Raw genomic sequence first — 26741 nt, 5'->3', positions numbered from 1 at the left:
AATGGTGACCTTGAGCTCCTGGTCCTCATGGCTCCACCTCCTAACCCTGGCACTGCAGGCATATGCCACCAGGCCTTGTTTACACAGTACTGGAAACTGAACCTAAGACCTATACATACTAGGTAGGCACTCTACCACCAAACCATATCCCATCCCAAAGTTAGATAGTCAATAAGACATATATCAAGCCTCGAAAATCTCTTATAAATCAATAATAAAGGTGACTAAGAACATGTAGGAGATCTGACTAGACAGTTATCTAAAGGCATGGATGGCCAGTAATCTCACAAAATGACATTTAAACATCTTTGTCATAAGAGAAACACAAATCAAAAACATAGTTAGGGTCTGGGGGCAATGGCTCGGTGGGTTAAAAGCACTTCCCATTAAAGCATGCAGTTCTGAGTTTGAATCCCTAGCACTTAGGTAAAACGTCAGGCATGACTGTGGTTAAACGTTTGGCTAGTACACCCAAGACCCTGAGTTCAACCGCCGGTACTGTAAGAAAAACCACACTGAGATACAACTTCACACCTATGAGAACAGCACCTACTACACCAACAGAAAAGAGCAACTATCAATGAGATGGAGAACCTGGAGCTTTGTCAGAACCGATAACCTGAGGCACGCAGCTTCTATGGAAGATTGGCAGTTTCTCAAAGGTGACTGACTGGCCTAAGGCATGCTGGTTAGAACAGCTGAAGGGATCAAGGAAGGAAATCTGTTAAGTAAAGGGGTGGGGAGAATGTCACATATGATCTGAGCCCAACCTGTCACTCCACCCTCCTGCTGTAAGGCTCCTGTCCTAAGGAGGAGACAGCCACACTGACCCACAGTGAGAAATGCCCCTGCAGTACAAGTGCTAATGAGCCCTCAGACCCTCTCCCCAGGTGCACAGACTAGAAAGGGTGAAAAAAAAAAAAAAAAAAAGAAGCAAAGAAAATATCAATGGTTCTTCTGTGTGCTCAGGGACTCCTAGACCGTGACTGACATCCAGAGAGAAATGCTTAGCAGCAATGATATCAACAAGAGAACTCCGCAGCAGAAAGGTTATTCATTCATCAGTAGGGAAGTGCCTGGAGCTCCCTAAGACACAGGCTGCACTTTTAATGTTATAAAAAGCTAGGCATCGCCGGGTGGTGGCGTCGCTCGCCTTTAATCCCAGCACTTGGGAGGCAGAGGCAGGTGGATCTCCATGAATTTGAGGCCAGCGTGGTCTACACAGTGAGTTCCAGGATGGCCAAAATTACATACAGAGAAGCCCTGTCTCAACAAACAAACAAACAAAGCTAAGCATCCTCAACTACTTGTGGAAGGCTAGTGTGTACTTTGGATGACCTAGGATTTAAGGAAACTTTTTATTAGATTTTATTTGATTTTTTATTTTGTACATGTGCTCTGCTTGCATGTACGTATGTACAATATATGAATCCTTGATGCCCACAGAGGTCGGAAGAAGGTATCAGATTCCTTGGAACTGGAGTTAGAGATGACCGTGAACCACCTCTGGGTGCTAAGAATCAAACCCAAGTCCTCTGCAAGAGCAACGAGTGCTCTTAGCTGCTAAATCATCTCTCCAGACCAACAGTGTTTAGGAACTTAACACTTAGGGATGAACATGAATTTAAAGTGCATTTCTCTATAGCAGCTAATTTGCTGAGCCAAGTGGATGGTGGGACTTGGACAACTCTTGGCACTAGCCTCCGGACTTACGTCATCTAGCCAACTGTGGCAAGAACTGTCCCCACTCTCCCCAAAACATAGCTCCAAGGTAAACAAATTACTTCTTACAACGGCTCCTGAAACGCTTCTGTGAGCTAAGAGTCAACACAGCCCTTGAGCATCCTTTACCAACTATGGGGGCTGACCAAAGCTACCATGCCACCTGACAAGACTGAGCCCGCACTGCCACTCTCTCAGGTGCTACAGGCAAACAGATCTGGTGGCACCTTAAAATATGTTGAAAAAGTAAGACGGGATTTCACGTAAGTGAATTTAAAAAAAAAAAAAAAGACTTATTTTATGCACACGAGTGATTTGCTTCCGTGTTGTGTACGTTAAATATCTATGTACCTAGTGCTTGTAAAGGTCAGAAGGGGACATGGAGTTCCCTGGAACTTGGGTTACAGATGATTGTGAACCACCACGCAGATGCTGGCAACTGAACCTGGGTCCCCTGCAAGAGCACCAAGTGCCTTTCACCCTGAACCTAACCCTCAAGTGGAAGGCATTTAATAAAACAGAACAAAATATTAACACCTGAGAAATTCAGCAAGTCACTAACTTATTTTTTCAGCTTTTTTAAAAGAAATTATTGTATGAGACAGGGTTTTGACATTATAGGCCAGGCCAGCCTCTGGAATGCTGGGATTACAGATGTTTGCCACCATATTAGGTTCAACTTGGCTTTAATTATGAAAAATTTTCCAATAGAACATTAGAAATACAACAACATTAGAAATATTATTTTTGTTTTGTTTAGTTTTGTTTTTGAGACAGGGTTTCTCTGTGTAGCCTTGGCTGTCCTGGACTCGCTCTGTAGACCAGGCTGGCCTCAAACTCACAGAGATCCACCTGCCTCTGCCTCCCTAAATGCTGGGATTACAGGCATGCACCATCATGCCCGGCTCAAATAATATTGTTCTAACCATAAACTTTAACTCTCGTTTATGCATCTGTATTACACCTCAAAAGATAATAGTAATTTTTATCAAAGCACTCACCTCATTATACACTTGTCCATGAGAAAGCTGAAACAACCTGAAATGATGTCACATCTGATCCCCCAGAGCCTGTGATTATGTCGCCTTCTGAGAAAATCAGGGGCGGTAGGTAAGAAAGGCAGACTGTTCCAGGTCACTGCATAGCCTTAACTGGAATCACAAGGGTCTTAGCAGCAGAAGGAGGAAGCAGGAGAGTTACAGAAAAGAGAATGGAAACAGGGTAGGAACAGCATAGGACATGAGCCAAAGGCTACAGAAATCTCTGGGTAGTGGAAAAGACAGAAAACTGGAAACTGCCAGCTGTCTGCTGACTGTGTAAGACTCCTGGAGCCTGCAGGTAACTCAGATGTGTTGCTCTAAGCCACCACAGCACATAGTGGCACATTTTACAAAGTCTGGATGAGGTCTGAAGGTGAGGCTGGAGTCTTGGAAGTGCCAATTGTAGTAGTGATGTGCCCATAGCCCAGTGCTCTACATTCACTGGGAAGTAGTCAACTCACCGGGACACCAGCTGGCTACGGCACAGCTGGCTGTGGCTGGTTTGAAAACTCGGACCTGGCAAAGTGCCTTCAACAGGACAAAGGCCAAACCACAGTGGATCGGCTTTGGGATAGGCGACCCCTAGGGTGCAGGCTAAAGGTGCTGGCCACCCCACCCCAGTGAGCTGCGGGTTTAGCAGCTTAGCCTTACGCTTTCCTGCTGCATATTTGTTGTGCAAGGCTGTCCTTGGGACCTAATGGCCCACGGACATTAGGACATCTTAAGAGCAGCTGCGAATACTTGAATGTGAACTTCAAGACTGGGCTTGTTGATGTTTCCTCGTAGAAGAAAAGTGTTGGGGAGGGCCATCAGATCCCCATTTGAGATCTCGGCCATTCCCTTTTGCAACTCTCTGTCAGATAAATGTAATTCTTTATGTGGTCTTGTGGTCTAAAAATACGATAAAACAGAGTAGCAAAGGTTAACTGAATGGAGGACTCCATTGATGTGGTCATTATCCAGCTGCAATGAGAATTTTTGTTGGTGTGGCTCTTTGGGGGTCATCATGTTCTACCAATGAACACTTTTGATAAAGTCATTGGTTCACCAAGTTGGACTTTGACAGAATAATTACTTTGGGTCTTCCTTGATGCTCTATTTGGAGTAAGTATATGTTTGCTCATAATTCTCCATGAAAAGTTCACCCAAAAGTGTCTGACACCTCCTACCTCCATTTTTTTGTTTTGTTTTGTTTTGTTTTGTTGTTTTTAAGATTTATTTAATTTTGCCAGGCAGTGGTGGCACACTCCTTTAGGAGGCAGAGGCAGGCAGATCTCCAAGTTCGAGGCCAGCCTGGTCAACAGAGTGAGTTCCAGGATGGCCAGGGCCACACAGAGAAACCTTGTCTTCAAAAACAAACAAGAAGATTTATTTTTATTTAAGGTGATAGGTATTTTGCCTGCAGTTAAGCACAGGATGTGCATGCAGTGCCTGTGGTGGCCAGAAGAGGGCATGACATGCCATGGAACTGGAGATTCAGGCAGTTGTGAGCCACCATGTGGATGCTAGGAACTGAACTTGGGTCTTCTCCAATAGCAAAACGCGCCTTTAAAACGTGCCACCTCTCTAGCTTGCAGCAACCTCAGTTTTTAAAATGACTTTCATTATGTTTTGTCATTTTCTTTTATCTTGTGGTAGCAAGGATCGATTCTGGGACTTCTGCCACTGAACCTTAAAAGTCCTTGGAGAAAGCTCTGACATGAAAGCTTTCAAGTGAGCACATGCAATTTTACCAGACATGGTGGGCTCAAGCTTGTAATCTCAGAATTCAGGAGGCTGAGGCAGGAGAATCAGTTCAAGGCTAGCCTGGGTTGCACAGTGACACCTTGTCTCAAAGAAAAAAAAATGAATATATATATATATATTCCTAAAAATTCCCACATAAGCCAGGCACGGTGGTATACACCTGCAATCCCAGCAGGTAGAGGCAGGCTTATCTCTGTGAGTTTGAAGCCAGCCTGATCTACAAAGTGAGTCCAGGTCAGCCAAGGCTACGCAGAGAAACCCTGTCTCAAAAACCCAAACCAAAACAAAAAAATCCCTCTTAAGAAAGGTGTGGTTGTGCACACCTGTCATCCCATCGCACGAGTTCAAGGTCATCTTCAACTCCATGGCAAATTCAAGGCCACCCTGGGCTATGTGAGAGCCTGTATCAAGAGTCTAGGGGTTGAAGAGATGGCTCAGAGTTGAGCACTGACTTTTTTCAGAGGACCAGGACTCGGTCCCCATAGCAGCTCACAGCTGTCCGTAACTCCAGTTCCAGGGGATCCTAACTCTGTCCTGGCCTTCCCACACCCCAGACATGCACATGGTGCACAGACGTACACACAGACAAAATACCCACACAAATAAAATAATATAGATATATATTTTTGAGATAGGGCTTATCTTTGTCAGCCCTAGCTGACCTGGAACTTGCTCTGTAGATTAATATGTCCTTGAACTCAGAGATCAGCCTGCCTCTACCTTCTGAGTGCTGGGAATCAAGGCCTGTGCCACCACACCCAGAAACAATAATTTTAAAAATTAACATTTAAAAAAATAGTATAAATACATAAACTCATTAAATTTAAGTTTACAAACTGGTTTCTCGCTTATATGCCTATGTTTTGATCTGAATTGTTATAGATTGTAGAACCTTTGAAAAGAGAAAATCTGTTAGCCTGAACATTTCAACCTAAGTAAGTTCCTTGATTTATGTGGGTTAGGCTCTTATGCAGCCTAACTCTTGCAGCATCATTGGGCACTCTGGGCCAACCTCACTAGGCACAGGCATCAGCATGGTAGTATTGTGGCATAGCTTATAGATTCTAGAAAAAGAAGAGACTAAAACTCCAGGCTCACATGAAGACAGGACCCAACCAGATGGCCTCATAGGAGAGTGTTTAAAAGAACTCCAAACATTCTGCAAATGGGTTGGTTTGGTGGTATAGCTATCACAGGTTCTGCTAGAGGAAAACGGAGGTCCTGGGGTGTGATTTGAAGACAGTGTCTCTCTTTAGGAACCTGGCCAATGAAGTACAGTATGGTGATCAAACTACAGGCCTCCCTTACAGCAGGAATTCACCACAGGAGGCACCACCATAAGCCCATGCCTTTAATTTCCGTTCTTGAGCTATGGAGTCAGGAGAGTCATAAGTTCAATGCCAGCCTGGGTTACACAGTGAGATATCCTAGTAAGCAATGTAGAAGTTATCTCTTGTGTATGTATGGAAGCATCACCTGTCAATAAAAAGCTAACGGCCTATAGCTGAGGCAGGAAATAGGAAGTAGGATGTCCAGCAGAAGAAAGGATTCTGGGATAGAGCCAGATGCAGGAGATTTGTCAGCAAGAAGCAAGAAGGACGGAAAAATGGTGTCTGAGCACAGGTAACCAGCCACGTGGCAGAATGTAGATTAGCATAAATGGGTTGTTTTAAGTTATGAGCTGGTCAGAGAAAAGCCTAGTTATATGGCCTATGTATTTGTAAATAATATTTTGAGTCTCACGAGTCTGTATCGGAAGCTTGGGGCCAGGAGGAAAAACACCCTGTAACATAATGGCATGGAGCACAGAATCCAAACTAACCTGAAAAAAAGTCCCAGGTAGAGGCACAAACCCTCCCTGAGAACAGAACAGCTCAAGAGCTCTGTCTCTCTGGGAAGGAAGACCAAAGGGTTAAAGAAAAAAAAAGGAGTATCGCCACAGAGAAGCACTGCTCAGCTTAAGGTGACTGTCCCACCAACTTGGCATCCTACCAGAATCTGTTTTCTTTGTAATAAAACAGAAAGAACCCTACAGGGTCTGGGGTGCCAGCGCTCTGTCATCTCAACATGTGGCTGCTGGGTTCCCAGAAGCATATCCCTCCATACAGCTCTTTTTTCATTCCTCAGCCCAGACGACACACTTCACCAGACGAGGAGGCGCTGTCTGGGCTTCTCTGGTGGGGACTGGACACCACGAGCTCGGCCAAGTACTCCAGGGTGAATAGTCACCTGGCTGGACTCACCAGTCTCCTCATCTCAAAGAATGGTTAGGCTGGTCTGTGTCCATAGGAATGCTTTCAAGTTCACCACGACAAAAGAAGCACTTCCATTGGAGCTCAGCATGAAGAGGGAGGGACAATGAGGTCCTTCAGTACTGTAAGAAGGCTCTGGCTAAGTACTGCTCAGGGATGCAAAAGAGAAGGTTGTGTGGGACTGAGTCCACCTACCTCGAGATGGAAGTCACGTTGCGCACACTGGGTATATCAGAATATAACTAGACCCTGTAAGTCAGTCTGTGGTAAGCACTGCTGAATGCCGGGACACGCACGCCCATGAAGCTCCGGGTTTCTGGCTTGTGCCTGCGCTTGCCTCTTGTTCTCGCCTCCTTCACTCTTGTCTGGTATTAGCACTGTCCTTCCCAGGATTGGTAGGAAGGTGGGATTTAACTTTCCCACCTCAGTGCCAGGCCCTCATTTCAACAAGACTATTCCAGTGCTGCCTGCCTAGTCACCAGCTGCCGCCCTAAACACACTGTCACGTGGTCCGGTTGGAGATGATTTCAGCAGGCTGTCAGTCGTATCTGAGAGGAAAGCCCCAGAGGAAAGATGAGCAGGAAAGGTGGCAAAAGGTGAAGCCCAGATCGGTGCTGTGGGATGTACGAAGTGGGTGGGATGAAGCAGATGGTGCCATCTTTCCCTCAGAGCCGTGCTAATCCTTTCATTCAAAGCCACCCCAAGCACGGATGATTTTCTTTACAAAGATGATTAATTCTGAATGGAAACGAAGTTGCAGATCCTCAGGGAAGGGGAGGTAGGGGAGGCCTCAGGAGAATGGAGGAAGGGGAAACTGTGGTCGGGATGTAACATATGATAAAACTGATAAAAGTGTTATGCTGTCTAAATGACAGCATAAAAAGGTTACCTTGTCAATAGTGTAGATGTCCCAAGCCTAGTCGGCACCAGGACTACTGTGCTTGGGATACGTGTCACAACCGTTAATTCTGTACATGGGCGACAGAGAAAAGCTCACGTGTTTTTAAGTTCCTGCAAGTCTTCCTATCTGTGTTGTGTGGACTAGGATGATTATGATGGTCTAGGAGGCTTGAATCACTCCCTTCAGTTCCCATTCACTGCCAGGGATGAGATAGAAAAAGAAATGTAGGCTGCATCTGATCCAGAGAGGAATGAAAAAAAAAAATGCCATCCATCCCCCAAGCAAGGAGGTACCACAGACTATGGTCAACACTGCATCCCACAAATCCCTCATCTTCAGCTGGAGCTACACTGGGGTCCTGACATGTCCTTTAAAATCCCAACCTGTGGAGGTTCAATCTTCCCAAGGTTCAGCACATTAACTCGACAAAATCTTTAACTTTAAAATAGCTTCACATTTTGATGCTTGCAGTATATTTTAGGAATGAGTGTTGATGGGGGGCCTGGAATGTTTCTTCACCATTCCCGAGCTAGGTAGACACTATTTTACCTACAGAAGCATCACTAGCTACCCTGAGGATCATCACCGACCTCTCTTTGCAGACAGATCAGGGGACGCTCCACCCTAGGACGCCCCAGAGAGAAATGATGAGGACTCAGCCAGAAGACTTGCCTGTGTCCATCTCATGGTATGCACAACTGATATGCTAATTTAAAGCCATTTTCAACCAGCTATCATCACATAAATAAAATCATTTTTAATGCTGATTTTTCAGACCTGCTGGGTTAGCATGCATTTGTTTAGAAATTCACTTCTACAAGTTAAGTGGTCCCAGGGGCCACCAGGAGCCAGGATGGGGGCACACAGAGGGGACATGACAAGTGGCCAGGACCTACCTGAAGGTTTCACATCTGAGCAACTGCTCAGAAAGCCCCAAATGGCACCTGACATAGATGTCTTCAGAAGACAGCCTTTTCACCTATAAATACATCAATCTCTAACTCTTTAACGAAAACAAACTGACTTCCATGAAGCATCATGATTTGTTCCCTAATCTTACTCTAAGAGGCAGGGTGTCAGAGGCTCAACGAATGACACATTACCATGACATGCAGGAAGCATCCCACGCTTCAGCCTACACCTCACATCCTTATCTCAGCCTTCAGAATCCCCAAGCAAAAGCAGTTCACAGTTGCCTTGGCAACCCAAGGATTTAAGACTAAGGAAAGTATACAGCCAAAATCACTTGTTGGATTCTGAAAACACCTTCTGCTCACTGACTGCATTTCAAACCTGCAGCCCACAGGCTCTGAGATTGTTCCACTTCCTAATTTACCACTGACTCTCATGGCATCCATGCCCCTAGCATTGTCATCTGCAGAACTCACTGGACACACATGTATTCTGAGACAAGTGGACGGTGGCCCCCAACATCTGTTGAGACTCAGAATGTGCCCAAAAGGTCTCACACTCACCAGGTTTGGGTCAAACTGATAAAAGATTATAAGCAAATCCATGAGGCAAACACCACTATCCCTGCCTGCTGCCTTAAATACTTCTCCACAGGGACAACTAGCAGGAAATGACTGACATTCTTCTGACTCAGCTCAGTCCATCCCTAGGGAGCACGAGGGCTGCTTGGAGACATATGTACATGTCAGGAGATATCTGTAGCTGTCACAACCGTGAAGAATGCCACTGATGCCTTGTTGGTACAGCCCAGGGGCCCTGCTCAACATCCTTCCATCCTCAGGACACCAGCACAGAGAATGACTCAGCCAGAGGGGGAGCGATGCTGAGCAGAACCAACTTTTACAAACATGGCCGAGTCTGGCTCTGGCTCAGTGTTAGAAATACAGGGCAATGGAGAGCTTTAAAAGTAAGCTTGAAAGTCATGTGTGGTGGGGTCCCAGCACTCAGGGAGGCAGAGGCAGGAGGATCTCTGTGAGTTCAAGGCCAAAGTGAGTTCAGGAAAAACAAAACAAAACTAAACTAAACTAAGTAAATAAGATAAAAAATAAACTTGAAGTGTATGTAGAGAGATGGTTCGGCAGTTAAGGACACTTATTCTCACAGAAGACCCAGGTTCAGTCCCCAGTACTGATATGGTGGCTCCAACCACCTGCTCCAGTTTCAGGTGATCCAACACCCTCTTCTGACCTCTGATCTCATCGGGCATTAGGCATGCACATGATGCAATAGACATGGAAGCAAAAACATTCATACATGTAAGACAAAAATTAAAAATCTCACCAATTAACTTTTATTACATGTATTTGTGCATGTGTGTGTGCCCATGTTCATATGCGTGCCCATGCAGAGAGCAGAGGACATCCCTGAGGAGTTGCTTCTCTCTGTCCATCATTATGTAGGTCCCAGGAATCAGAGTCAGGCTGCACCTGCAGCTAATATGCCCACACACATAAAAAATAAAATTAATATCACCAAAGAATAAGAAAAGTAAAAGTTTTTAAAACGTAAGTATGTGGGTGGCAGCATATGCCCATGAGCACATGTACCCCTGCACGTCAGAGTTAAGGGCAGCTGTGAGCCACCAGACATGGATGCTAGGAGTTGAACTTGGGTCCTCAGCAAGAGTAGTACGTGCTTGCGACCACGTGTGACATGAGACACGTTCATCCCTCACGGTGAGGATGTTTTCAGTTACAGCATCCCAGTCTGAGGCAGCAAGAAAACTGAAAACCAAGCCGAGCCAAGCCAAGCCAAGTCTGGGGTGGGGAACAGCGCTGAGCCCTACTCTAGTGACTTCCGGGTGGCCCTGACAGTGCCGAGGAGACGAAGTCGGCATGAAGAAAGGCAGACAACCCAGAATGGTGGAGCTTCCCCAGCTGACTCCCTCCCAGTTCAGCTGCAGACCCTCCTCCAGCTTATCTTACTGGTCTCGTGGAGGCCCCACTCAGGTGGCTTCTAGTGCTGGAGCCGTGTCATGTGAGGGACACACCAGGGTTGTTAGGGCCCCGAAGTCAACTTAGCCTTTGAGATACGTAGGTCATATTCTCTACAGTTACACTAATTTACTGTGATAGAAGGTGGCCCTGGGCCTGGGCGGTGGTGGCACACACCTTTAATCCCAGCACTTGGAAGGCAGAGGCAGGTGGATCTCTGAGTTCCAGGCCAGCCTGTTCTATACAGTGATTTCCAGGACAGCGAGGACTACATGGAAAAACCTTGTCTTGAAAAAATAAAAAAGGGTCACCATAGGAAGGCACTAGTGTGAACGTGGGAATGTGCCACCTCACCACCAGTCACGAGGTCACCAGCACAGTGACCTTGGCCACCTACACCCAGCCTGCCACAAGAAAGGCTTACTTGAGTCTCGGCTGCTGAAAGGCCATCCTGATGTGGGCAGAAATGAGGGTACCGGAGAGCCAGCCTGGCTGTCTTCCTCCACCTGCTGCGTGATGTGTCGGACAGTCTCTTTGTTTTTCCGATTCTTCCTCCGGCCTGAGGGCTGCCAGCCATCTCCAGCACCCTGCTCGGATAAGGAGTTCTGTAATGCAGTGTCCTTGGAAGGCAGAAGCTCACTCCCTCCATAATGTGATGGCGAGATCTGTTCTTCCTTGATGCGCAGAGACCCGTAGCCTATGTCTCCAGGCCACAAAGACTGCGAAGAAATGTCATCGGGGCCATCAGCTTTGGGTTCCTGGTCCTCCTTCCCATAGCTGCTTCCTCCTTCGTGACAGCTGGCGATGGCGGAGTCTCCAGAAGAATTGGCAGGACTTGTTCTCCGAGCCAGCCATGGAGAGATGCTCCTTCCAGCCATCACCGCTGAGATCAATGCCTCTGTGCTGTTGCTGGCTGGGGTGCCAACCTCAAATTCTGAGAGTTCATCTGAGGCATCTGACTTGATGCTGATGTCCAGTGCGGCCTTGATGAAATCATGGCAGGCCTGCACAATGTCAGTCATCTGTAGGAAGCTGGCAGCTGACATCACCTCGATGACATTCCTGCTGGTGAGAGCCAGGTGGGCGGAATACATGAAGTCAATGATGGCCTTGAAGCCCTGGGCTGTAACAATGTCCAAGTGAGTGACAGTGGCCTGGTCAGATGTCTTCTGTACCTGGCAGTAGAGTGTCTTGAAGTAGCGGCTGCTTCCAAGCAAGACGTTCTTGTGTGCCTTGAAAACCTTGCCCTCCACCACGACGCACACATCACACAGGACTCCATGCTGCCTCTGCTCATTGAGCTCTCGAAGCAGGTGCCGGTAGTGAGATGTGATTTCCATATCTTCCTTTCGGTTGTTCATCTGGGAGCCCTGCTGCTGCGTCTTCTAAAGACTCTGTGGGGAGGAGGAGAACAGAATAGTTAGCCACACATAAAAACACATTTGCTGTGAAATCAGTCCAGGTAGATGGCAGCAGAGTACAAGTAAAGGGTCAGCATTCACCCAGCACACAGGCTGACAAGCCAGAACAGAGTAGAGGCAGTGGACACAGATGCTGGCAGCAGAGCGGAGTCGCCAAAGGCCCTTAGCATAGATATGCTAAGGAGGTGTGAGGTCATGACTCACTCAAACAGCAAACAGCAGGTGGGCACCAGCCCTGTCTGTGGGCAAAGCATCTGAAGCACTTCTGGGACCCTAATGGAAGTTCTGGATAGAATTCTTTATGCAACAGCTAAAATGTTCAGACAAAATAAAAATTGCCCATCAGTAAACAAGGTTATTTCTCACTCAAACTGAAAAACTAGTTAAATAACCTAGCCTGTGGTCTTCATCCCTCACATCAGAAGAAGCATCCTTAAGAATATATAAACGTGGTGGCATGCTCCTTTAATCCCAGCTCTTGGGGGGGGGGGCACAGACAGACCTCTGTGAATTTGAGGTCAACCTGGTATACAGAGGGAGTTCCAGGACAGCCAAGGCTACATGGAGAAACCTGTCTTGAAAAAACAAAAATAAAACAAGTAAATAAGCAAACACACACACACACACACACACACACACACACACACTACGGAGAATTCACAGCAGACACTCACAGATTTGGACCTGAGATTTTTCCAAACTCTTGGATTTGTACAGCTGCAGAGCTTCTGCTTACGGTTACTCACTGTCCAGCACCAGAGCTGGACCCAAGCTCAGCTCCTTGGGGACTTCCAGAGTCCATGGAACATAACAAAAGCAGTTAGATTCTCTGGTTAACAATCCCTCACCAAAGACAGGCCCACACCAAGAACCCCAGAATGCACGGTAATGCTCCTGACTCGGTCACGCTCACCTCTTGACACCTCACACTGCTTGTGGCTGCTGTAACTCCAGGGTACAGAGAGGGCAATGTGCACACGGACCTTCACCCTCACACAGCACTGGTGACTGGAGTCTGAGTACAAAAAAGAAAATCAAACCCTGCTGCCTTGGGAGCTGCTGCCGACCTCTGACGTTCTGTGGTTTTGCAGTGACACCATCCCATCTCTACCTGTGTACTCTCTGTGTCCAAATTCCTCTTTTTGTAATTCCTCTCCTAGTGGGTCCCAGAGCCTTCCCAAATGATCTCATCTTCACTGATTATGTCTACAACAATAATATTCCCAAATGTGGTTACATTCTGAGGTGCTAGGGGTGGTCAGAATTTTGAGACCTGAATTATTTGGGGACAGATCCAATCCCTAAGACTGCCTGAAGAGGGGTAAAGCCATTACATAGCATCATTTGTCCCCTTTCAGCACTTCACATCTCCAGCTCATCAGCAAATGGTTGTGCTCTCACTTGAAATGACAAAATGCCCTTCATAGAAAGGAATTATAATAGATGGAATTCTTCCTCTGGGAGCCTTCCTATGGACCACCGTGCAGTCCCTCCAGGCAGGGCAGGAATTTAATCACTTTTAAAAATATTTTTTCTGGTGTTGTTGGAGATTGACCTCAGGGCCTCATGTAGGGAAGTGTTTTATTACTGAGCTATAACCCCAGCGGTGTGTGTGTGTGTGTGTGTGTGTGTGTGTGTATGTGTGTCTGTTTTTTGTTGTTGTTGTTGTTAACTTCTAAATATAGAACATTTCACAAATTTGTATGTCATTCTTGTGCACAGACCATACTAATCTCTTTATCGTTCTAATGTTGCTAAAGCAACAATGTGGTCCTTGTTTTTAAAGATAGTTTATCACTATGTAGTTCAAGGTGGCCTCAAATTCTCAGGTCCTCCAGCTTGAACCTCCTGAGAGCTGGGATCACCGGTATGCACACCAGGACAAGCGTTCTCCTCTCTCTCTCTCCTGGTTTTTTGAGACAGGGTTTCTCTGTGTTGCCTTGGCTGTCCCGGACTTGATTTGTACACCAGGCTGGCCTGATACAGTGATCTGCCTGCCTCTGCCTCTCTGAGTGTTGGGATTACGGGCATGCACCATTCTCTTCTTAGCGAAATGTGTTTCAACATTTGTACCCTCCCCAAACCACCACCAGAAATGACCCGTCAAAAGGCCTCGGGGAATAATCTGTGTCCATCTCACAAGCTGAGAGAGTAAGGCAGAGAACTGTCCCTTCCTTTTCCTCATACTTCTAGGAGCCCCAGCCTTGGTCCCTCTCTCACAGTAAAGACCCCAGCCTTCTTCTCGTCTGACCTGAGGGTGTAAGCAGACTGTCCCACCCTCATCTGTCTTCCTTCTGCTGATGGCAGGACAAGCACATCTGCAGAGTCCAAACAGGACAACCTAAGCCCCGCCTCCCCCGGTATCACATGAAATGACAGCCTCATGCTGATGAGTACCTCTGCAGCAGGGCACTGAAAAGGTTCCAAGGCTGTGGCCTTGAACAAGAATACCTTCCTTGTCCTGTCTGTCTCTAGACTTGAAGGCTGGTGGTTAAAGTGTTCCTACTGAGCGTCAGCCATACCACACTGGCGTGAATGCCAAACTCCCCAACAGGTAACCAAGAAGATAGTGAGCCAGGCTCAGGACTGGCCACAGGGACTGTGTGCTCGGAGACAACAAGTGCTCACCCTGAGTTCACTAGAGCCCCGAGGCCAGGTGTCACTTCCAGATATAATCCCTCAGTATTTGAACTGGGTTGTGGCTTTACTTCTCACGTGGAACTCTACCACCCGATGATTAACTGATGTTGAAGGAGGAATCAAAGCTCATTTCAAATGGAAGAGAACAATCACATAAACTAATAACTACTATCAGCTAATGCCTCAATGCCACAGCAGGTGACAGCCAACGGACAAAGGGACATCAGAAACTTCAAGTACCCTACATTCAAACCACAAAGTGTATGCTTCCTTATTTATTTTAGATATGATCTCACTTTGTACCTCTGGCTGGCCTGAAACTCACTATTTAGACCAAGCTGGCCTCCAGCTCGGAGACCTGGCTGCCTTTGCCTCCCAAGTGCTGATATTAAAGGCATACGCTACGAACACCTGTAATCCCAGCACTCAGGGAGGCAGAGGTAGGCAGATCTCTGTGAGTTCAAGGACAGCCCAGTCTACAAGGCAAGTCCAGAACAGCCAAGGCTACAAAAAGAAACCCTGTCTTGAAAACAAACAAACAAATAAAGGTATATGCTACCACACCCAACCCATAATTCTGATTTTCATATGAGAAATAATTCTCTTTCATACTTGATTTTTTTTTTTTTTCGAGACGGATTTTTTTTTTCTCTGCATAACTGTCCTGCTTTGTAGACCAGGCTGGCCTTGAACTCACAGAACTCTTGTCTGCCTCTATCTCCCAAGTGCTGGGTTTAAAGGAGTGCACCACCACACCCGGCTCAATTTGTTTTTTTAAGTGGGGGACATGCACATATGAATCCTCTTTAGAGCCTAGAAGAAGGCATCAGATCCTGGATCTGCTGGAGCTAGAGTTATAGGAAGTTGTTAAGCCACTTGATGTGGGTACTGGGAATCAAACTTGGGTCTTGTGAAAGAGTGCTATCTACTCTTAACTGCTGAGCCATCTTTCCATCCCCCATAAACGGATTCTTGGGGCTGGAGGTACTTAGTGGTAGAAATGATGATTAGCATGAGTGAAACACTGAGTTCCATTTCTATCACAGAAAGAAAAAGAGAGCAATTTATTTTCCCTGTGGAAAATAAACTTGAATTATGGCTTTTTTTAGAGAAAAAAAACCCTAGAATTTGCATTTTTAAAATAATTTCAACATAAACTGCGAATTATTAATATATTATCATCCAATGAAATTTAAAATCAGCAGTATATTCATAGGTTTTGTGGTAAGAAAAGCTGTAAATTTTCATTTAGAAGAGTCACTTGTAACTAAAAGTGTAAAATGGTTATCTTTATGAAGATCTGTCTGTCTTGGGATTGACAGGATAGGCTATATATGTGGGAATAAGAACAGATACCTGCCCTGAAGAACTACTCCTAAGACAAAACCCTGTGAATGGACAACCACCCTTTCATTTAGGAACCTGGGCTGCTCTACGGTATAGTAGGGAGCACCTTACCACAAGGACACAGATGCCAAATCAGTATAAGAAAGGGACCAGGGGCCACTTTGGTACAACGCTTCTTGTGGAATTTATACAATTTACCCTTGTTCATTCAAATGCTGATTTCTCTACCCCCTATCCGGCTTCAATCCGGACATTGCATTGTGATGCTTAAGCATCACTTGTCTTAAGTTTGTAAACATGCCACCATTTGTTCTCTGTAATTTCAATAAAACAACCAGCCAATGCTGAGCAATGGAGAGAATAGGGTGGGACATCCTGGTCCGGAGGGGGGAGGGGAGAGAAAGGAGCAAGTGGGAGAGTCAGACAGGAGAGATCAGCAGGAGAGGACTTGAAACCACGAGGAGAGATGAACCGGACCTAAGATATGACTAAAAAAAGCAAGTATAATGTGGGAAATCTGAATGGGAGGAAGCTATGTGTGCTTGGAGGTTTAGGATGGAGTAACTATTGCCTAGTGCTCTAGGTTAATTAAATAAATCCTAGTCTCTGTGTGGTGATTTGGGTATAGAGCCGGCTTAGGAATAACCTCTGTTTAACTAAAAGATAAATCTATAATAAACATTAATAATCGACAACAGACTGCAGAGACAAGGAGGCATTTGGGACAGATGCTACCACACTGCACAAATGATACAGAAGAACCATAAGCTTCAGTGGCTTTCTTTTCCCTACAAGGTCTGTGGGACCTGCTTTTATCACATCAAGTTTTTGTCGTAGGTTGGTTTGTTTGTTTGAGAGAGGGTTTTTCTATGTAATCCTGACTGACCTGGAACTCACCATGTAGATCAGGCTGGTCTTGAATTCAGGGAGAGGGTCCCACTTCTGCTGGGATTAAAGGCGTGCACCAGAGATGCTTCAGTTTTGAACAGAAACACTTCAGAAACAGGCTTCACAGCAGCTGTCACCAAAACAACCTGAGTTCACTCTAGATTCCAACCTGCTTAAGTCACATCACCCTAGTTAGTTGACAAGGACCTGTGAAATTCTCCACTGAAAACAAACTCTCAGGCACACCGAATAGTGCAGATATCCATCAGTCCAAAGAATGGAGGGTAGCACCTGAAGGGCCTGTCCTTTGCCAACCAACAAGACCTTGCTGTGTGTGTCACTTTCAACAACAGGGCCGACAGAACAAGTGGACTTTGTCTCCATGCCAAAAGCTGAGGAATGGGAAACTCAGACGCTGGGGGCTATAGCCAGTACCCACAGACCCAAATGGGGACAGCAAGTGTGTGCCAGCTCTGTTCAGTCCAGTTACCCAGCAGTGAGGCCATGGTACTCATATCTCCAAAAGAAGAAACCACCTGCAAACCTGACACCCTCAAAGGTGGTCCCCACGCCTCTTCTCTCTGAGGGGCGAGAATGTGATGTACAGTCATGCTGAGGAGGAGCAATAAGGCATTCACTTTCCAACCATTAGGGTCATATCCTGGCAGTGGCAAAACTGTCTATCCAGCATCGATGGTAAAGGGTCCTCAACCAAAAAAGTTACACACAAGGCTGAAGAGACGGCTCACAGGTTAAGAGCATTTGCCGCTCGAGAAGGACCTGAGTTTGTTTCCGAGCACCTACAACACCTTTAACTCCAACTCCAAGGAATCTGATGCCCTCTTCTTGCCTTCTTGGGCATGCAGTGGCATACATTCACACCCACATACATGGAAATAAAAATAATAATAACAAATCTTTTTTGTTTGCTTGGTTTTTGTTTGTCTGTTTTGTTTTTCGAGACAGGGTTTCTCTGTGTAACAGCCCTAGCTGTCCTGGACTCAGGAGACCAGGCTGGCCTTGAACTCAGAGATTCGTTTGTCTCTGCTTCCCTAAGTGCTAGGATTGAAGGCATGTTCCAACACACCCAACACAATTTTTTTTTTTTTTTAATACAAGCAGGAGCTATCCTACCAGGGATGGGATACCTACTATTGGAAGGGCCAAACATCACACCTGAAAACATACAAGAACCCTGAGCTCTGCAGCCTTCCAGGCTCTGACTTAATTTTCTGCTTGATTATTAAGGTAAGGTACAGCTTGGGGCCTATAGAGCTTTTCAGCCCTATAGAGCTCCTTCATGAAGACTTTTGATTTTAATGAAAATATCAAACCCTGACTAGACTGGTAGATCAGGCCTACAGTCCCAGCACTGAAGAAATGGAGGCAAGTGGATTTCAAGTTCAAAGTGAGCTTCAACAAAGTCTCAACAAACAAAGTCTGGATATAATTTAGACCTAGCGTTTCTGCGACATCACAACATGCTAGTTCTGTGCACTTTGACACCCAGGGCTGGTGACCTAGCAATTCAGTACCTGCAACTTCAAGCCACCCCCTACTGGCTCGGCTCCAAAAGTGCCACAGAAGCCCTAGCTTCAAGCTCTTCTCTCTGGGCACATTGCTGAAGAACCAATCTCTCTTGCTTTGAATGACACTTTAAAAGTGAACAATCCCCTCAAATGTCAAACTCTTTGGCCACATTCAAACTTCACCTCACATTCTTTTTTCTCATAGCTGACTTCATTTCAGCATCTCAGGTTAAAATTTTTATTTGAAATTTCTTTAAGTACTGGGGATGAAGCATGCTCAGCATGTTCTCCCAGGCCTTGGGTTCAATCCCCAGCACCATAAAATAGTAATGATGATGATAGCAATAACAACAATAATAAAGATATTTTGCTTACAAATGTCACAGATAGACAGGTCTCAAAGCCAGACTATTCAGATTGTTTGCCAGTGGTCCACAGATCCCATGGGCTTGGAGGAGGCTAGGGTACAAAGACTGCTCTCATGGTCACTTTTGTACAACTATAAGGGAAAAAACATTCTGAACAAATATGGCACAAAGGAGATATGTCAGTGACTAAACAGCCCCAGCAAGACACAAACATAAACCATGAGAGAGCTATGTACACCCACTAGAGCGGCCACAGTCACAATGGACAGACATGAAAACAACAAGGCTTCATACACTGCTGAGGAGAATAAGGACTGACACGGCCATTTTGAAAAGTGATCTGGCAGTATCTTGAAGAGTTGAGCCAGGTTACAGACACCTGAAATTCCAGCATTCATGAGTTTGGGCAGGAGGATCATAAGTTCAAGCTCAGCCTGGGCTACATTGCAAGATCTCGTTATGGAGCAAGACCTTGTCTCAAAACATCAAAAGAGACAACAACAACAAAATGCCCAATGCCACATGATCATGACTTACAATTTGGAACAATGAAATCTGAGGATGATCAAAGAGATACATGCACAAATGTCAGTTCCACTCAATGACACATTCGAAGACGGTCCCAGTGCCAACTGAGAGGTGGGCAGACACAAAAAGACATGGATCCTGCTCAGCAACAGAAGGAATGCTCGTGACTCTAGTGTAGGCCCGTAGTCCAGAAGGGCTTCCCTGCACACCCTTCCGTTCCCACCACACAAGGATGGCTGCTAGCACAAGTGTGCTGAGCTGACAAAGCTAAACTGAAGGAGGCAGGTCCCTCCACAAGAAGAGCTTCAGGAAAACCTTGGGGACAGAAGGCAGGTAGGTGAGTGTCCAGGACTGAGGTGAGATGAAGAAGGCACAATGAAAAGCTCATAGGAAATGTCTGATGGAAAGCAGGATCATCAAATTACACTTATTGCAACTGCAATTTACTGTGTATATACGTGATACTTCAATACAGCTGATGAAAAGTTTTTGTTTCTTTTTTTTTTTTTTTTTTTTTTGGCAGTGCACGGCCTCATGAATAGTAGTAGCTAAGTATTCACAGCTGAGTTATGCTCCATCAATACCTATTAATTTAATTATTTTTATTCTGAGACAGGATCTCACTAGTGTTGGCTTGGGACTACCACCCTCTTCGTTTTTGTTATTGGTTTGTTTTTGGTTTTTTGAGACAGGGTTTCTCTGCATAGTCCTGGCTGTCCTGGTACTTACTCTATAGACCAGGCTGACCTTGAACTTCGAGATCAGCCTGCCTCTACCTCCAGAGTGCTGGGAGCGTGCACCACCACCTGTCTTAACCTAGCAAGTGCCAGGACGACAGGTGTGCTCTGCTATGTCTGGCCGAGTTGAGTTTCAGAAAGTTCTTGCTCAGCTATTGTTCTGTACTTGCGTATTCAAAGGATCGGCTGAATTGTGATAGGCTGAATTGTGACCCCCAAACTTCTTATGCAAATTCCACAGAATGTGACCGTATTTGGAAATAGATCATCCAGATGTAATTAGTTAGGTAAGGCCATCAGCATGGGATCCTAATGCCATATGATTGATGCCTTTTTGAGAAGGAAAAACAGAGTACCCTGTGAGGACTCTGCTGTGCCAGCGTCAGGACAAAGTTCCCCACACTTTTGTTTTTGTTTTTGTTTTGTTTTTTGAGACAGCGTTTTCGCTTGTGTAGCCTTGGCTGTCCTGGACTCACTTTGTAGACCAGGCTGGCCTCAAACTCACAGATATCCACCTGCCTCTGCCTCCTAGAGTTGGGATCACAGGTGTGCGCCACTGTGCCCGCCTTCCTGCACTTTCATGGATGCAGCGTCTAAGGACCAAGGGAGAAGAAAGTTCTGTTGCTCACAAATTCAATTTGTGGCCTTTATGACAGCCATGCGACACTCCTACCAAGCAGCCACCCAATACCAGGGAAAGCAAGGCTGCCCTCCTTAATCCCTCCCAGGAAAAAACAAAATCTACATAGTCCTTCAAGTCCCACAGCAAGAGCCAGGCAATCCTGCACCAGCTCGGTCTCTGCACACACTGAGATATTTAGAGGGCTCATTTTTCTTCTAAGCACACAAGCTGAAGCCACGAATGACATGCTATTGCTGCATAAAGTGGATCCTACCACATCGCATTATTACTGCTCAGGGTGGCACTGAAAAAATTAAATGAGCACCAAGCGTGGTGGTGAACGCCTGTAATCCTAGTCCTCGGCACGCTGAGGCAGGAGAACACAAGGTTTGAGACTAACCTGGGCTCTGTGTTAAGGTCAAGGCTGGAAAGAAACAGAGGTTGGTAGGAAGGAAGGAAGGAAGGAAGGAAGGAAGGAAGGAAGGAAGGAAGGATTGATTAGCTAATTAAATTAACTCCTTGCATTGGAAGAAATGCTCCAAAATGCACTAACTGATTAAGACAGAGACAGGGGCCTCAGGGACACCTTCACTTGGAACAGAAACTGGTTCATCACACAGTGGAGAACTCTGCTTCCACTTCTGCAGCTAGTGTGATCTGAAACACAAACCTGTAACTGATGCCTGCGCGCTCTTCTTCCCCATATTTCACTTGCCCTTCCTTCTTCCTCTTGGTGCTACCCTTTCTCAGTTCCCTCTGCTCCATCCCTGGCATTTCATGCTGGGGTTACCTTGTTCCTCCCTCTCTAACCTGCTTTACAGTACACCCTCTCTAGAGGGTGCATCCCACCCAGACCACTTGTGTTGTTTCTCCTTTCACATCACCTTATGATAACAATGGTTAATTTTATTTCCATATTTCAGTCAGGTCATTTAATTTTTTTACCCCTGACTTGCTTCAGCTTGCAGGGCTCAGGTCCACTGGAGACCATCTGGCTGAGAGCAAGAGAGAAAGCCTAGGTCTCATCTGCACTATCCAGCTCCAACCAGGTATCCACAACCTTGATGTTGCAGCTCAGCGTGTAGCAGAACTAGGTGGAGACCAAGACCACCCCACCTGCCAAGCCAACTCCAGAAAGGTTAGGGACAGCCTGAGAGGGGTCCAGGCAGTACAAAGTTGTAGAGAATGCAGAAGAAACAGGAAACAGCTCCCCAGCAGAAGGTGGTAGGTGGTTTCAGAAGACCCCCAAGGAGCCACTACTGTGGAGGCGGGAAGATCATGAGTTCTAAGCTGGTGTGGGCTGCAGAGAAAGGTACTGACAGGATACCTGCAGCAGAGCACCTGGCTCAAATGCACACTCATGTCTAAAACGCTTTCATGCTTACCTTTGTCTCAATTTAGTTATTTATTGTTTCATGTCCGCTGGTGTTTTGACTACATGTAAGTCTGTGAGCATGTTGGGTCCTCTGGAACTGAAGCTACAGGCAGTTGGGAGCTGCCATCTGGGTGCTGGGGATTGAACCCTGGCCCCCTGGGAGAGCAGCCAGTGCTCTCAATCGCTGAGCCATCTCTCCAGCCCCCAAAATCTTAAAAAAAAAAAAAAAAAAGAAAATGTAGATGCCAGCCATGCGTTAAGATGACATCAGCGTAACAAGGTGAAAATCCCATTTCCATACAGTTAAATGTTGACTTAGAATGGGGACTTGAGCTCCTGGCCACTCAGACTCAAGCAGTCTTCAGGAAGTTAGCCATGTTCCAAGATCACAGCACTTGCAAGTGAGTGGTGAGGTTTGAGAATTCTCACTTCTTTCTTAGAAACCACACTATCTGAGAATGTAGCTGGGTTGGTAGAACTTGCATAGCATGCACGAAGCTCTAAGTTCATTTCCCAGTACCACATACACCAAGCATAGTGCCACACACCTCTGATCCCAGCCCCTGGGAGATAGAGGCAGGAGGATCAGAAGTTCAAAGTAATCTATCTATATACTGAATTCAAGGCCAGCCTGAGCTACATGGCACTCTTTCTCAAAAAATAAAAATGAAATAGAATTTCAAATAAGTGGGCTGTAGAGATGGCTCAGAGGTTATGAACACAGACTACTCTTCCAGAGGTCCTGAGTTCAGTGCCCAGCAACCACATGGTGGCTCCCAACCATCTATTTAATGAGATCTGGTACTCTCTTCTGGGGTGCAGGTATACATGGGGACAGAATATTGTATACATAATAAATAAATCTTTAAAATGTTTCAATTTGTGGTACATTGAATTCACAAGTATGGAACCCACAGAATTTCAAATAAGTAACCTGCCCTGGCTGGAAGTGCCAGAATCCATTTCTGTACAGTTGCTGCTGGTGGAAATGCTCTAGTGCTTGAGCAGCAGCCCAGGACCCACTATTCCCTGCCACGATCCCACAGCAATCTGACCTCTTGTTTCAAAGTTCCTGATGCTCAGGCAACAGGCCTTTCAGCCACGGGTGCTCATCAGATTACAGACACTGAATGGATGAACGGTAAATAAAAATGGTCCTCACACCAACTGATCCTTTTTTTTTTTCTTCATTTCTGGCTTTTTGTGATTAATGAGCCCTCCGTTTCCATGGTATTCAAGGGCTGTATAGCAAGATCCAAAGCAAAGAGAAGGGGGAGGGAGGAAATGAAGGATGGAGAGAAAATGAAAGAGAAGAAGCAGGCCCCGTCTCTTTGAGGGGAGCAAGAGTAAGAAGCTCTCAGTGGGCCACCCACCTGGGATCATGTACATAAGTTTGCAGTCCTTGCTTTAGGAACTGGCACTATATGTACACACCTCGGGGGTGCTGGGCCCCAAGAACCCTTACTTCTTTTTCATTCCAATCAGAGGGGCATGGGGCTGGAGAGATGGCTCAGAAGTTAAGAATACTGGCTGTTCTTTCAAAGGTCCTGAGTTCAATTTCCAGCAACCCACCTGGTAGTTCACAACCATCTATAATGAGATCTGGCGCCCTCCTCTGGCCTGCAGGCATACATGCGGCAGAATATTATATAAATAATAAATATATAAATCTTAAAAAAACAAACAAAAAAAATCCCAAAACAATCAGAGGGGCAGTGAAACCACCCATGGTGTCTAAGCCTCTTAGGGTAAGAGCAAAACTATCCAATGCTCTACCTAAGGCTGATTAAAAGGAGAGGACACCAGTGGCTGCCAAGTTTATCGTGTAGTTTTAGCTGGGGTGCCAGGAAAGCCCCAGAGTCTCCTTTACTCTTTTTTGTTTTGTTTTTGAAGTTAAGGTATTACTTCGAGACCTCAGCTGGCCTGGTGCTCACTAATGTAGTCTAGGTTAAGTCTCAAAAGTCATGGCGATCCTCCTGCTTCAGCCTCTGACGCACTGGAATTACAAGTATACACCACCATGCCTGGTTCATCCTCCACCCCTTGTTTTGTTATTGTTTTAAAGATTTATTTTATTATTTAATTATGTCTATACATGTGTGCCTGAGTAGTGGTAGGTGTACATAAGTAGCGTGCCCACAAGCCAGAGGTTATCAGATCTCCTGAAAATGGAGTTACAGATAATTGCGAGCTACATGACATGGGTTCTGGGAAGCGAACTCAGTCTCCTGGAAGAACAGCATATCATCTTATCCACTGAGCCATCCATCTCTCCAGCCCTTTGTGTCTTTTTGAGACAGGATTTCAAGTAGGCCATGATGGCCTCAAACTCAAACACTCGGCTGGGGCTTTAAACACTGATCCCCCTGCCTCTGCCTCTGGGATTTCAGTCATGTGCCATCACTCATGAGTTTGTTTTATTCTTTTAAGGTCAACGCTAATTCTGAAATTGGCAGCTTAGTTTAATTTAATGTTAAAATGAACAAACATCTAAAGAAATCAGGAACAACATACTAGACTTTAAGAAAAGATCTCCCAAGAGGTCTAGATATATGAAGCTGGTCAAAAGTAATGTGAGGTCCTAGGTACTTAAAGATGGTGGCACACCAGCCAGTGTTGTGCCTTCTTGTCCCCGGTCAGCCAATTTAGGGACAAGATGGACTAACATGTCCACACCTCTGGCCCACTGGCTCTAACTTTGGCACTCTGCCCTATAAAAGAAACAACCCACACCTCCTTTGTTCTAAGAACTACTGGGTATCAGGGAGAAGCAAGAAACTCCCAAATGCCCAACAATTAGAAAAAGTCTGAGGACTCCAACTATAGCAGAGGAGCACTGACTGCTGTTTGTATCAATGCTCAGCAGTTCATGTGGAATTAACTGCACAGAAACCAGAAGAGAAACAGCAGAGTGTGTGTGTGTGTGTGTGTGTGTGTCCCTTCCCCGCTGGGTGAGACAGGCTTGTCAGACTCAAGACACTTGCTTCAGCCCTTTTCCCTGGAGTTCCTTATTCATGAAGAAAACTAAAGATATGGCCACCAAGTGAGATGTCAGTGCGCAGGAGTTTAAACCCAACACCAGAATGAGAAGATTCCTCCTTCCTTATACCTCCTGTTTGAGCTGGAACTGGAAAGGCCATGCAGAGCCTGTAGCAAAGCATCTTTCCTGAGAAGACAAGAGATTGGTTTCCATACCTGCCCCTCACAGAGAACTGCCCAAAGCACTGATTTCCCAGAACAGATAGAAATTCCTCTGCAGGACTGTGGGTAGCTCTGACAGGATATAACCTCACCACATGACTGGTGCAAGGTTTCCAGGAGCCCTGAGCCCAAGGCCACAAGCAATGCAAGAGTCAGAATGTCTTGGCTTCTACAGAACTTATGGTATACAGTTTAGGCCCAGAATGATAGTGAATCACCTGGATATTCAATATTCAGTGACCATAACCAGCTTGGGTTGGCAGGCAACGACATTCACAAGGGTTCTGTGATGGCTGCTTAAAGCACTTCCTTAACTCAGTTCCTTCCTGCTCAGAAGACAGACCCCTTCTTGCTAGAAGAATAGAGTTGGTGAACTAGACATGCCAGTTGAGGTGTAGGGTTTGGTTCTAGGAACACTGGAAGTCTGGGAGGAAAGCAGGCTTGCTCAGAGTGTGGCCCACTGCTACTCTCTGATCTACCGTGTGGATATTTTAAAAAGTGCCTGTTATGGATAAAGACCATTTACCTGGAAGGAAAAAACAACAGCAAAAATTCCAAAATAAGAAGCATACATTAAAAGATTCAAAAGAAACATATCTCAAAGTAAGTTTTTAGTGCTGACCACTGAAGTTGCAATCTTTTTGTAAGAAAAGTTGCACTAGTCAGAAAATGCCACATTTAAGCAAAATTACACATCCATCTTTCCTACTTTAAGAGGGGTAACAGGTACAGTGACTCGCTCCTGTACTCCCCATGCTTCAGAAGAAAGGGAGAAGATCATTCAAGGTCGTCCTGAGTTACAAAGCCAGCTGGAGGCTAGTTCTGATAAAGAGGGAAGGGAAGGAGAAGTAAATCTAATTTGTGTTTTTAGTAAAAATTAAATAGAAACCAACTTAAAATGAGAGAACTGAAACATTTCTGAGGTTTAAAACATTTCATAAGACATCCCTATGCTTTATTAGCTAACAGCAAATTTAGAATTTTTTTAAAATAAAACAGGTTTTAAAATCTATTTTATTTTAAAACCTGGATTTATCACCACATAGGTGATAGTTAGTTTAAAAAATCCATATGAGTCTCCTCAACAGAAGGCATGTGTGTGTTTCCTCCTTACATTTGAAGTATAAAAGGCAAGCACAACTTTAAAAGTAGGACCAGAGCCGGGCATGGTGGCACACACCTTTATTCCCAGCACTTGGGAGGCAGAGGAAGTTGGATCTGTGTGGATTTGAGGCCGGCCTGGTCTACAAAGTAAGTCCAGGGCAGCCAAGGCTACACACAGAGAAACCCTGTCTCAAAGTAACAAAAAATTAGGACCAGGGCAGATGAGACAGCTCAGGGGTAAAAGTGCTTGCCACCAAACCTGACACCCAAATTCAATCCCTGGACCAACACGGAACAAGTCGGGAATCCAAATCGACTCCTTCGAGCTGTCCTCTGGCCTTTGCACACGCATACCCACACATACATACATACAAAGAGAAAGGAAGGAGGGAGGGAGGGAGGGAGGGAAGGAAG

General features: G+C 45.7%; 1 protein-coding gene and 1 non-coding gene across 2 annotated transcripts in view; both read right to left on the bottom strand.

Moving 5' to 3' along the window:
* The window catches only part of Zbtb46 (zinc finger and BTB domain containing 46), a 66310-nt gene that overhangs the window by 25861 nt on the left and 13708 nt on the right, over nucleotides 1-26741 (bottom strand). Inside the window, exon 2 of the mRNA XM_055596116.1 lies at nucleotides 10992-11961. Within this exon, the coding sequence (XP_055452091.1) occupies nucleotides 10992-11928 (937 nt within the window). The 5' untranslated portion in view covers nucleotides 11929-11961. The remainder of the gene's footprint in view (nucleotides 1-10991; nucleotides 11962-26741) is intronic.
* Nucleotides 13664-13768, bottom strand: LOC129668342 (U6 spliceosomal RNA). Its single transcript, XR_008718900.1, has one exon. It is a non-coding gene; the product is annotated as a U6 spliceosomal RNA (small nuclear RNA).

The sequence above is a fragment of the Psammomys obesus genome, unplaced genomic scaffold (genome assembly GCF_907164565.1).
Source record: "Psammomys obesus unplaced genomic scaffold, mPsaObe1.curated_primary_1811, whole genome shotgun sequence".
Lineage (NCBI taxonomy): Eukaryota > Metazoa > Chordata > Mammalia > Rodentia > Muridae > Psammomys > Psammomys obesus.
This window is presented reverse-complemented; position numbering and strand designations above follow the sequence as displayed.